Source organism: Equus caballus, chromosome 19 (genome assembly GCF_041296265.1).
Source record: "Equus caballus isolate H_3958 breed thoroughbred chromosome 19, TB-T2T, whole genome shotgun sequence".
NCBI classification, from domain to species: Eukaryota; Metazoa; Chordata; class Mammalia; order Perissodactyla; family Equidae; genus Equus; species Equus caballus.
The window spans coordinates 25,542,487-25,555,967 of NC_091702.1; the positions used below are offsets into that span (position 1 = coordinate 25,542,487).

Consider the following 13,481-nt stretch of genomic DNA (forward strand, 5'->3'; position numbering starts at 1 on the left):
GTTCAAATAAACATGCTTTATTAATGTGTCTGAAGTCATATTAAGCCCTGGAGATACAGAGTTTAATAAGATATACTAATATAATTATAATAATATGTTAGCATTTATTGAGCAGATGCTATGTGTCAGCTATCATTCTGAGTGTTTTGCTTATTGTTTTATCTCATTTAATAATATTTAATAATATATAACTGTATTAATATATGTATTATTAAACATGTTATTAATATATTAATATAATAACAGCAATGCACAATAATACTCTGAGTGCGTTATATCAATTCCAGTACACATAAGAAACAGTGTCAGAGAGCTAAAGTGCCTTTTCAACGTCACCATAGTAAGTAGCAGAGCTGTCATCCAAACTCAGGTCCAAAGTTCCCGTTTAACCTGGTGTCCCACGCCGCCTGTGTGGAGAGGCTGGCGAGAAATGCTGCAGCCTTCAGATTTGGTTATCCTATCACATCACAGGGGAATAACTTAATAACTGCTTCATGTGATGTGATACTTTGATTAGAACTCTTCCTCAAAAGCAAATAATAAATAATCTAAAATGAAATTAAATTGCACATTCAACTCTCCTAAAAATACCTTATAAATGTGAAATTTGCTAAATTATGAATATATATAACTTGGGATTGAGAGACTTATAAAATGTTGGTCATAAATTTTGTTTTAGAAAATCATTTTTTCTTTTTCTTTCTCTTTTTTCTTTAATTTGAACCCCCTTAAATTGATTCATAAATCATTCAATTATCATTTAGTGACCTAAGGGTGGTAAGAAATTTCATCCACATTCAAAAAAGAAAAGGGGGCAATTTGTTTTAAGTTTGAAAGTTTAATGTTCAAACAAAGTTTAATAAGAAGTGACTCATTGTTTGAAAAGTAGAACATCAATATCTTTTTAATTTCACTGTCTTTAAAGGAGGACTGGGGAAAATCAAGATAATTGATTATTTTCAAACGAAAATTAAGGTGCTAAAATTAAGATGCTATCAGAAATCAACTAAGAGCGTATTTTCATTCTTTGTGTTTTAATTCACTAAGGAAATACTCTGCTCTGTATTGGGGTCGGATAATGTTTTGAAGTCTAGCTTAGTTTAGTTTTTTGAGACTTTTATCGAAACAAATGTAGCATACACGTTTTATCCACTGGTGCTAAAGTGTTAGCTCTTTTCTTTAACATCTATTTATTCAATTAAATGGGATTTTTGCTTTAGTGAATTGCAGAGTTAATTTAGAGTCTTCATTGATTTCCAAATGAATAAATGGAATGAATGATTAAAATGAATGTATTTAGCTAAAGAAAAACATTGCCCAAACTAAAGATATACCAGAAATCATTTTCAGTCCTTGAAATTAAATCTACCTGTGCTCCCTGGGACACATAAGGAAATAAAGACTTTCGTTTAGCCTTTAGCAAGTAGCAACAGGAATAGATATACATAATTTGCCCAGGGATATCTGATTATATTCATGTAAAGTCATTCATGCGTCATTAAATGAAATACTGATGAGGTGGGCTAGAGGAAGGGAGGTGGGGAGGACAGTTGGCGGAAAGGTAAACAGCTAATCATTTCCAGAGTTGTGCTCCTCTAATTTCTCCTACACTGGGCTTAGTATTTGACAACAAAAATATTTTATGTAATAAGAGTAACACAGTGAATGGTAAAATTTCAGATAGGCTGATGTTTCAAGTTTAATTTCTCTGGGTGTTTTCACCCAGATTATGAAACATGAGGTCATGACTGTAAAGGTAATCTCTTCCTATTTCTAGCAAAAGGACTTTGAAGGACTACGGCATCTCTCCCAGGATTTGGATAATGTATTTGTTTCTTCTTAACCTGATGTTTAGATTCTTTTGCCCTTAACTTTAAGACCTTTAAATCCCTCATTTCTTTCACAGTTGATTAAATACAGCCCTGAGAAAAGCACTGACTGACTGTTTCACAGAAAGCTCTTCAGGAGGCTAACAGGCTCTGACCTCCAAGAAATGCTGTTGTTAAATTGACTGGAGACCTTACCAGAGAGACCAGGTTTTACTAAAGACCATATTAATGTTTGGATTCCTCATTCTTGAGAAAACTTCTTTCCCTCCAAGATCTGAGACTACTAGTGTTTCTTTTTCTACCTTGCAACTTATTTGTGTAAGTCCTGCGTTGTCAGTGATACACAGAATGTTAGCTGTGGACAATGCCATTGGGTGCCGCATGCTGCCCATGTGTAGCCAGCATGCACCAGTGGAGCTGAACCAGTTATAACTGAAATATGTGAGGAGAGTTGTAAAAAGCTGGTGTTCTGAGCCTCAGGAGTGCCTTTCCCTTGTCCATAGTAGCTCCTCCTGGAACCTCCTCCAGGCCTCCAGCTGATTGACTATGAAATAATTTACAATCACCTATTTGTACATGTGATATTTAAGAGAACGTCTATTTCCCAAAGGCAAGGAGACAAGTTGAAAACAAAAGAGCACTCAGCTAACCATTCAATGACTGGAGGTTATGGTATTGCCTCCTTTACTTGATGGTGTTTTAAACTGCGTATGAAAATGGAGATAGCTCTTTTGCCTAATTCAGTATAAGGATCCAAAATAGTTTGAGGAGTTTTAGTTTCATATATTCTGTTTTAAAAACTAAAATATGAAAGATTAGTACATGGATTTAGAATTGCTGAAGACGAGAGGAATTTCCAGGCTAAGAACTTTAGGACAAGCAAATATATTTTATAATTAAGATGAAATAGACAAAATCTTTGAAAAACAAAACTTATTAAAATTAACACTAAAAGAAGGGCAAGAAGAATTTCTTTGGAATGATAAAATATCCCTTATCTAGGAAGATTATTTTCCGTTAAAATATAATTTATGCACACTAAAATGCACAAATCTTAAGTGTTAAGTTAGATTGGTCTTGACAATTTTGCACCCAGGCAAACACCTTCTCAAACTAGAAAACATCTTTAATTTGTAGCTGATACACAACTACTTAATTAGAACAGCTTTTATTTGTGCCTCACCTAAAGGTTCTTTTAAAAATGTAAAATCCTTCAATTTTATGGTTATTCTTGAAAAGAGAAGCAAGAACAAAGTCTGAATTAGAATTGAAATCTTGAGGTCTGCTGTTAGAAAGAACTTTCCCAGGCCTTAGTCTAGAAAGCCCACAGAAGACATGGGGATTGCAGTGTGGTGAATGGTGGTTCCCAGAAAGCTCTGTCCCTTGGAACCTGTGAATGTGACCTTATATGGAAAAAGGCTCTGTAGAGATGTAATGAAACTCAGGATGTTGCGATAAGATCATCCTGGACTACCTGGATGGGCCCTAAATCCAATGACAAATGTCTCTATTACATAAGAGGAGAAGGCACATAGAGGACAAGGCCGTGTAAAGAGAGAGGCAGAGTTATGAGTTATGCAGCACAACCAAGGAATGCCTGGAGCCACCAGGATCTGGGAGAGGTTAGGGAGGAACCTCCCCTAAAGTTTCAGGGAACAAACATAGGGGTGCAGGGCCACTGATGATAAATACAAACAGCAAAGAGCCTGCAGGTGGTCGGTTTCAGAAAAAGGCTGCTGATTTCTCAGACATCTTTCTGTCTTATAAGCTGGTGGGTTTTTTTTTTTTTTTTTTTGGAACTTGTACTATGATGTATCACAGCTCCAGAGAATTCTTGTTAGGAGTGAGTAGAAAAAATAACACAGAATATTAATATTTTTTCTTTCCTTCCTAATGTGAAAGCATGCTGCATTGGTTCCTTGTACTATGTAAACTGTATCAGAAAGTTGATTGTTCCTCCCTTATCTTTTGCTAGAAACAAATAAATGAAAAAACCAGTGTTCTCAAGGAAGGTTAAGGGATAGGATATAAAAAGAGATGAGTTCTCTCATATCTCATTTGTAGAGTTAGTAACAACTCTTCATAGAGTTAATATTATGAGATCTTAGAAGTTGTGGGGTTGATAAATGGGATTTTGACTTTTTTTTTTGAGGAAGATTAGCCCTGAGCTAACTACTGCCAATCCTCCTCTTTTTGCTGAGGAAGACTGGCCCTGAGCTAACATCCATGCCCATCTTCCTCTGCTTTATACGTGGGACGCCTACCACAGCATGGCTTGCCAAGCGGTGCCGTGTCTGCGACCGGGATCCGAACCAGTGAACCCCAGGCCACCGAGAAGCAGAACATGAGAACTTAACCGATGCACCACCAGGCTGGCCCCGATAAATGGGATTTTGGATTCAGTCATTTCTTAAGTCAACTTGTTAGTACAACCAACCTTTGCAGAATTCCTCCGCAGGAGCCTGCTCTTTATGCAGGCGTTGTCAGATGTTATTTTTGTATTCATTATCGAAGCATTAACAAACACTACTCATTTCCTTTATTATATGGAATAATTAATGTTTATGAAGAAAGCTGATTAGTTTGGCAGCATCTATTCACTTAATTATTTACCATCAAAATATTAACTAAAGGCATTTATTATAAAATGCTTTAATTTTTGAAACACTCTGCTAAGAGAATCTTTTATTTGTTTCTTTGCTGCTATATGTTAGCTTTCCCTGCCTTCTGATCCATTCAGAAAGTATGATGTAAAAAAACAAAGCAAAACAAAGCATAAACGCAGCCCTATTTAACTAATGATGCATGGTGTGCATTAATAAGACAGGCACACATTCAATGATTAAGAGATGAAAGAAGGCAAGATACGTAAAGGAGATTAGCTTGAAGAAAGGCTAAAATTGGAAGATTGCATCCTCTGAAAGTAATTTGATGGAATTTAAGAGCTTCAAGACGGAAAATATATCATGAATTCCCTGGAATGATTCACATTTTTAAGGCTTGTATTACAATTATTATCACCATCTCAAAAGTACTTCACAAGAAAAGATGAAATGTTTAAGAAACATACACACAGCCAATTTTTAGTATTGGTTTTTCAATAACTATTTTGTGACTTTGTAAAAATCATTTAATCATTTGAATTTTCCATGTATCACTTTGTATATTTGAGTTGAATTAAGATTTCTAATATCTCACCCACGTCTAAAATTAGGATGCTGCATCAATATGAATAGAGCTGTAAAGATGCCTTGAATATTTTCAATAAAGCCTATACTATAGACTTTCCTAGAACTGGAAAAAATAATTGAAATGGAAAAAATGAATGAATTCAGAAAATAATGTCCTAATAGTGTTCCACATTTGACCCTTGGATTGTTACACTTCTATTTAAACTGCACATTATCTCAGGTCTGTTTTACTTTGAATAGTGATGAGAATGTTATGTTCCTAAAATTGTGGCTGTAATTACCTCTTCCCTCAGCCCAGCATATTATGAAGGTCAGTGTCATTCAAAGCCTGCAAGTCTTCTAATTTCATATATTAAATTTAAGTATTGATGTGTATATTCTCTGACTGCAGAAAGGAGAATATTGCAATGAGGGAAGTGCACATGAGACTTTTTAGATTCAATTTTATTTAGTCAAAGCAGGGAGTCTTTGATTATATCCTTTGAACTGTGCATAGGGTTTATGCTGCTTAAGGCTAAATTTTGAAAGGAATTGGAACAAGAGGTGGGGGAAATCATCCTTTCTCACTGAAAGGGGTACATTTGCTCCACGATGGATGGCAACTAGACTTTTGGAGGTGAACACGATGTAGTCCACACAGAAGTTGAAATATAATGATGTACACATGAAATTTATGAATGTTATAAACCAATGTTAGCTAAATAAAAATAAATGAAATAATTAAGAAAATAAAAAGAGCACAGAATCTTGGGCTGTGAGGAACTTTGGCAATAGGGAGGAGGCATGGCATAAGAATGAAAGTGTGGGCTGTGGAGTCAGATAAACCTGGGTTTGAATCCAGGCTCTACCACTTACTTCTGGTATGATCCTGAGATAGTATGTGAAACTTGTTGGTTTTCAATTCCCCCATTTGTAAAGAGAGAGAAATAATAGTTCTTACCTTAAAGATATATATATGGATTAATTAGGTGATACATGTAGAGCGCTTAGCCCAGTGCTGGTATATGGAAGCACTGTTATGATTCTATTCAATCCAGGTCATCTTCATTGAATGCCAACTATACAGAGAAGGCACATGCAGAATGTTTTTGTCTAGCTCAGCACCCACTTAGCCTATGTGAGCTAAATATTTTAAATGATTATTTCTGAAAAAGATGCAAAGGGTATATTTTGGTATGGTAGTGAGTTGAAGTTTAGTCAACTCAATCTAGTGTACAACTGAATGAAACAAGACCTTTGAGCTTTTTCTTTTCTTCATATCTGTATATATACTAACACTGTCTTCTACTACATTTATAGCATACCCTCATTTCAACATCTTTGTCTCCAACGGCTCGTCTACTTACAATTCTGTTTTCTGGGCAACTTTATGGAGCTTTGAATTCCTTCCCTTTAAGACTATAATCCAATTATTTCTCCCAAATTTTCCTGTATTTTTTAAAATCTCTTTTTATCTGCTGGATGCTTTGTCTCACATTAAAAATTTACCTGCATAGGCCAGCCCGGTGGCATAGTGGTTGGGTTCACATGCTCCACTTCAGCATCCCAGTTTGGATCCTGGGCACAGACCTGCACACTGCTCATCAAGCCATGCTGCAGCAGCATCCCACATGCAAAGTGGAGAGATGTTGACACAGATGTTAGCTCAGGGACAGTCTTCCTCAGGCAAAAACAGGAGGATTGCCAATGGATGTTAGCTCAGGACCAATCTTCCTCACACACACACACAAATATATATACACACACACACACACACACACATATATATATATATATACACACACACATATATATATATATACACACATATATATGCATCAAGCCTGTCTAAAACACAACAGATAAACTTTTCCTTGATTGTTTAACTCTCTTTAGCTAATGATCCATTTTTTAACTTTTCAACCTAATCTTAATTTCCAGAGAGAATAACACAGTTCATAGTTCATGTTTCGCTTCTTCTCCTCAACTGATGGCAGTCTGTCTCCTGTGCTCACAAATCCACAGAAACCCCTCTGATGAAAGACACTAGGAATCTCTGAAATGCTACTCTAATAGATAATCTTCATCTTATTGTATTTCTTTATTTCCTTTAAATCATTGATTATTCATTCTCAGACATTTTTTTACCTTTTTGTCTCCCTGAAACTATGCTTACTTGGTTCTCTTTACATTTCTGTGATTATTCCATATATAACATCTCCATGGGTTTTGTTTTTATTTTCCCACCCCTGAAGTATTGGTGCCTTTCAGAGATCTCCTTGTTACTCAGAAATCTGTGCTACATTCAATAAACTTCTCAGTCTATATGTGGTCCACTTTACATTTTAACTATCACGTACATGCTTCTCAAATTGTTGTTATATCTCCTGTCCAGAATTTGGTCTTGAACTGAATTGGTCTTGGACAATATAGTCACTCTAGGATAACTTCATATGGATGTCCCACAAACACCTCATCTCAAGTGTTTAAAATTTAATTTCTTTTCTGTTCTAGACTTTCATGTGTTTCTGTTTTCTAATTTAATAAAATTTGTATACATTCATTTTATCAAATCTAAAAATACTTGCAATCTTGACTTCTTTTTGAGGCTTCTACATCCAGTTAATTACCAAGTACTACTAATTTTATGAACTCATCTCTTAAGCCTTTATCAAACTCATCTCTTTCTCTTTATTTCTACTGCCACTGTCCTGGTTTAATCTCTCACTCTTTCTCACTGTGTTATTGCAATAGCCTTCTATATAAACTTCCTGTTTCCCATCATATCTTTTTAAAGTTTATCCCCTATATATGTGGACTTTGGTCTATAGACAATTGGGACCATAGTTTGGTGATTAAGTAACTGGACTATGGCAACAGATAAGAACTTGTAGAGAATTGTCTAAATATATAGATTAGAAGGAAATTGGCTAGTGCAGTTCTATAGTACAAAGGGTGAGAGAAATTGGAGTCAAGAATGGCATGACATTTTACATTTTGGGAAAATATAAATATTAAGCCATCACCCAAGATAAGAAATGGAGGCGACACATGATTATGATTTAGAACATAAGCTGATATGTCTGAAGGATCTCTTAGACAAACCAAAATGCTGAACTAAAAACAGACAGTGAGCCTAGAGATAAAGATTTGGGAACCATCAATCTGAAGTTGGTAGTTGAAGCCAGAAAAGTAGACAAAACCACCTAAGGAGCCTGTGAAAAGGAGAACACTGAAGGTAGACCATATATAAAGAATAGTTAAAAAAGTTTCAAAGATTCAAAAAGGAAAAGAGAATTCAGTTACAGGAAGAGAATAATATACAAATGAAGAACCAGGAGAGTCAAATGGACTTTAAGCAAAAGAGTTGAAAGAAAGAAGATGTGCTAAGCATTGTTAAATGTTAACAGAAAGGACAAGTAAGTTAGGGTCTGGAGAGAGGAACTGAATTTTACGCTAGATCCTGGATAGACTTTTCTTATCAATATCCCTTCTTCTGTAATATTCTTACTATGATCTCCAACTGGTAGACATATAGTATTGTTTTCTGTATCTTGAGTTATTCCTTCATTTCAATCTTTCAATGAATTATTCTAAACAAAAGCCCTTTCTAAATGCTTAATGGTGCTTTATTTCTCTTCTTCATCTGCAGATAGGAGCCATTATTAAACAGTCATCATCCGTAGTCAATGCAATAGCAGTAGGAAACTTTCACAAAGCATTTATCTCTCTTTTTAATCTTTTCATTACTTTTTATGCCAGAATATATAAACACCTATTTATAAATCATGATTATTGTATTCATGCATATATGAAAAAGAATAGTGGTGTCTTAATATTTTCAAAGACAGTGATGTTTGATCTATTTTGTATCCAAACCCCATTAGATTAAACTCCAAGAGATTAAGAACAATTTAGTGGAGCACCTGGCATATAGTAAGTGTTAAATGATTCGATAAACGAGGCACTAGAAACAAAGAATGGTATGGCAAAGGATAGATGAAGGAGTAAGGGAAAGAAGGGGATTACATTGGAGAATAAGGCACATCTGGATAATTCAATATGTTCTGCTACTGAATAATTGAAAGTTTGATAAAAACCTCATTAATTATAGTTCCCAATTTATATTCTTATGGAATCATTCAATTTGAGGCTGGCTGATATCTTACCTTTGCACTGTTTATGATGTTTAGCTTTGCTAAATAAACTAATAAGATAAAATTATTTCAAGAAGTTTATTTAAAACTACTCATGAGGCAAACTTTTTAAGAACTTCAAGTTCAATTATTAAATGAAAATGAATGCCACAAATTGTCCATGTTGTACTTTCACTAAAGTTAATTCAAAGATATTTCTATTTGGAAAAATAAACATATCCAATTGAAAACTGTACATTATTTCTCATAGGATTATCAACAGGGTCTCTGCATTTCCTTTAGTCCAGCATCCTACTGTAATCACCATCCTCACCATCATCATTATGATATTTATTGTTTTAAACAACATCATCAATACCATTAACATATTATCTCCTATGTGATAGGCATTGGACAGTTCACCTCTCTGTGAAGTATATGTTATTATCCAGCTTTCTTAAATGCAGTAACTAATCCTTTGAAGATTAAGATGCTTAAGATGACGCAATTATTAAGCGGCACAACCAAAATTTTAGCCCATTTCTACATTGACTGCTCAAAATGCCTCCAAAAATCCCTGTTGACAAACAAAGTTAACTTTATTAGATCTATTTCAGTAAGGAAGACAGCACCCTGCTGAGTGTATTAGTTTCCCATGGCTGCCATAACAAAGCAACACAGATTGAGTGACTTAAACAACAGAAATTTATTGCTTAACAGTTCAAAGTGTTATCAGAGTTGGTTCCTTCTGAGGTCTGTGACAGAAAATCTGTCTCAAGCCTCTTGCCTAGCTTCTGGTGGTTTTCCGGCAATCTTCAGAGTTTCTTGGCTTATAGACATATCACTCCAATCTCTGCCTTCATGTTTAAGTGGTTTGCTCCCTGTGTGCCCATCTGTCTCCAGACTTCCTCTTTTTTATAAGGAGATTAATCATATTATGTTAGGGACCCACTGTACTCCAGTATGACTTCATTCTAACTCAGTAGTTAGATCTGCACCAATCCACTTCCAAACAAGATCACATTCTGAGGTACTGAAAGTTAGGACTTCAACATATGAATTATTCAACCCATAACATTGAGTCTTAGTACTCTCTCAAAATGGAGAAATTAGGGAAGGAAATTTGTGCTATTTTAAGCCTGAGTTGTGTAGTTTTATGGTAAGTCTTAAAAAGTGGAGTACTGTTCAAGACTGGGCAGAGTTTCTGACAAATTAGTTTTAGATTGGCAGCCAAAAAGTTTGATAACTAATCTGCTAGTCTTGATAGGTGAGCTGTTTGGTTGATTCATGGTTTTCTTATCCAAAAGTGGGTATATGCTGGAACAAATGGCTAAGTTCCTTTTGTTTGATCACAGCATTATTCAAAATCAGGGCTGAAGAGTATGCCTGATCACAGAATTGTTTAACATATAGGGAATTGCAATTATGTTGGTTTCAGTTCTCATCTGTATGACTTCAGAATCTATCAGCGATATCATCCTAACTTTCTTTCCTACCATTGACATATCCCATGGTAGTCTGCTCTGCTATTGGATTACTCTAAAAATAGTTCTAATAAATAGTTCTAATAGAATTCAGCTTAAATTTGTTACCCTGTTGTGATCATTGTTGGTATAGACTGGGTTGAATCTGTCTTCCCCATAATAGCCTTCAGAAAGAGTACCTATCCATCTACCTACCTATCTATCTCTCTATTGTCTATATACATACATATATCTTGTTCCAAGTCTTCTATTTTCTGGACAAATAATCCTAGTTATTTCAGGCTTTCAAGTAAAAACTATATTTATATGGTAAATAATAATCATTTTGTGGGATGCTAGTAATGTTGATAACCACAAGAGCATTGTTTTATTTATTTATTTTTTATTTTTTAATTTTTTTAGGCTCCTGAATAGTTTTCTTTTTGTTTTCATTTATTTGTTTATTTTCGGATGTACATCATAATATATTTCGAATTCTGTTTTAGATAGTGTCTTCATCCGTTTGGGCTATTATAACAAAATATCACAGACTGAGTGTCTTAGAAACAACAGAAATTTGTTTCTCACAGTCCTCGAGGTTGGAAGTCCAAGATCAGGGTGCTAGCATGGTCAGGTGAGGGCCCTCTTTCAAGTTGCAGACTTCTTGTTGTATCCTCACATAGAGGAGGGGCTAGGGAGCTCTGTGGGAGCTCTTTCATAAGGATACTAATCCCAGTTATAAGGATGGAGCCCTCATGACCTAATTACCTCCCGAAGGCCCCATCTCCTAGTACCATTACTTTGGAGATTAGGATTTCAACATATGAATTTGCAGGGGGAAATAAATGTTCAAACCATAGCATATAGTGACATTATCAACATCTGTGCCTTCTTGCATCCAAAAATTTGTCTAAACCTGCAAATACAAAATGACTGACTACAGTATCTCTGATTCATTTTAACCAGCTTAACACTAAGGTTCCAATGCAATGTTATCACTTTATTGGCAGCATGTAAAGCCATAAATATATCTTACTATTGTTTTGAAGTGAGTTTTGCAATATTTAAAATATCAAGCACACTTTTGCCTAGGCTTGTCTAGTTTGAAATCATGTTTATAAAAAACATTTCATTCTACCGGCCTTGAAACATAAAACTTAATATACAAAGTAGAGAAGGAGTTTCAGAGAGGGGTTTTATAGTCAAAACATCTTGCGGTACATTTAAGTCTGCATTTGGATTAAAGGGGAAGACTGAAGAGAATTATCTTTTCTAGTAAGAAAACATCATTTTGAAATATAAATAATGTCAAGAGTTCTAGAATTCTACTCATTTTAATTTATAAATGTTCTGTGATTGTTTAATTAAATCAGTGGAAAGAAGTCCAACAATCAACAGAAATCTTAAAGCAAATGAGAGTCCTTTCGAATTTTTAAAGAAAATCCAATAAGCACTTGAAAAGTAAAATCAATGCAGAGTTTTAAATATTTCTTTTCTGATTTTCCACAGAGTCCAAGTTTTCTCTCCGAGGCCCTTTTCCTTAAACGTGCAACAAAAATTGAAGAAATGGATCCTTTTTTCAACCTTCATGAAACCATCACCAAGGTAGGAGAGGAATGCGTTTACGAACAGGTTGGGAAATTTTTGTTCTTTTTTGTTGGTCGATGGAGGAAAGGAATATAACCTGTCAAGAGAAGTCCATATATTTTCATTTAATCTACATGTATTTCCTTAATCTGAGGAGAGATTTGTGGCATATTCTCAAGTATACCCCTTCACTTTAGATTAAAAACAGTACAAAATGGGTCTTTGAATTTCTGTATCTTTAAAGTTTTGTTTCAATATTTAAGGTACTTGCTTGGTTGTGGTACTTTTTAGATGCAGTAAAAAAAAAAGCCACCTTTTTGAAAAAAAAATTAGACTGTGTTTATAATAAATGTTTTCACTCTGTGATGGTCATACCTATGTCTTTACTATATTTTTGGCTGTAAGTTTATAGTAGGAAGAAAATTAAATTCTACAGTATGGAGCAAATAAATTTAATGTTCTGATGTCATGTGACATCATATGAACTTTTACATTTACCAACTATTTGTTTAACTTGTCATAACTTGCTTTATGGGGATAGTTTGTAGAGGATATTGACATTTCGTTACATTTAAAATAATCCATATTTATTTATGCTTAGCTGAAATACTACATCATCCCTAAATCTTCTTGGTGAAATTTTACAAGGCTATAAAAAGAGGAAATGTGGTATAATGAACTAAACTCAATGAGTTTAAGAGTGAGCTCAGAAAACAAAGGCTAGAATTCTAGATCTACCCTGGCATATTGAACTATTGAAATAAGAAGAGTTTGGACCACATTTTAGTGAAACTCTCCTAAACTCAAAATATCTGAATCTTAACTATATTTATAAGACTTTCCTTTCCAATCTATTCCAGTTCCTTGATTTAGTTTTTAATACATCCACCCTTTGATCATCCATTATTATTTGGATATAGCAAGATAGAAGTGGCCCCCAAGTAATGACTCCTTAGTATTCCATATCTTGACTGTTTTCCTAGTACTTGGAGAGGTGATAGATAGATAGAAATAGATATCTATACATGTATATATATCTTTTTATCTATTTGAATGAGTATATATATCTATATATATTTTGATGAGTGTGTGTGTATCTATATATTCATTCAATCTTTTGGATACTTAGAGTCTAAATTTCTTTAGATATGTAATGAGATGATAGTTTCTAAGATGTGACATCCCAAGCCAGAGAAAATCCTAAGCTTTTGATTGTAGAGGTATAAACATAGTTCTGATTTTCGCTACGTGAGGTTTTGGCCATACTACAACTCCTGAGAGCATACTGGAAAGCAG

General features: G+C 34.5%; 1 protein-coding gene across 11 annotated transcripts in view; it reads left to right on the forward strand.

Moving 5' to 3' along the window:
- NAALADL2 (N-acetylated alpha-linked acidic dipeptidase like 2) overlaps positions 1–13,481 on the forward strand; it is a 1,279,597-nt gene that overhangs the window by 1,096,926 nt on the left and 169,190 nt on the right. For all 11 annotated transcript variants that reach the window (XM_070242641.1, XM_070242639.1, XM_070242642.1 and 8 more), the window contains one exon: positions 12,108–12,203. In XM_070242641.1, the coding sequence (XP_070098742.1) occupies positions 12,108–12,203 (96 nt within the window). The remainder of the gene's footprint in view (positions 1–12,107; positions 12,204–13,481) is intronic.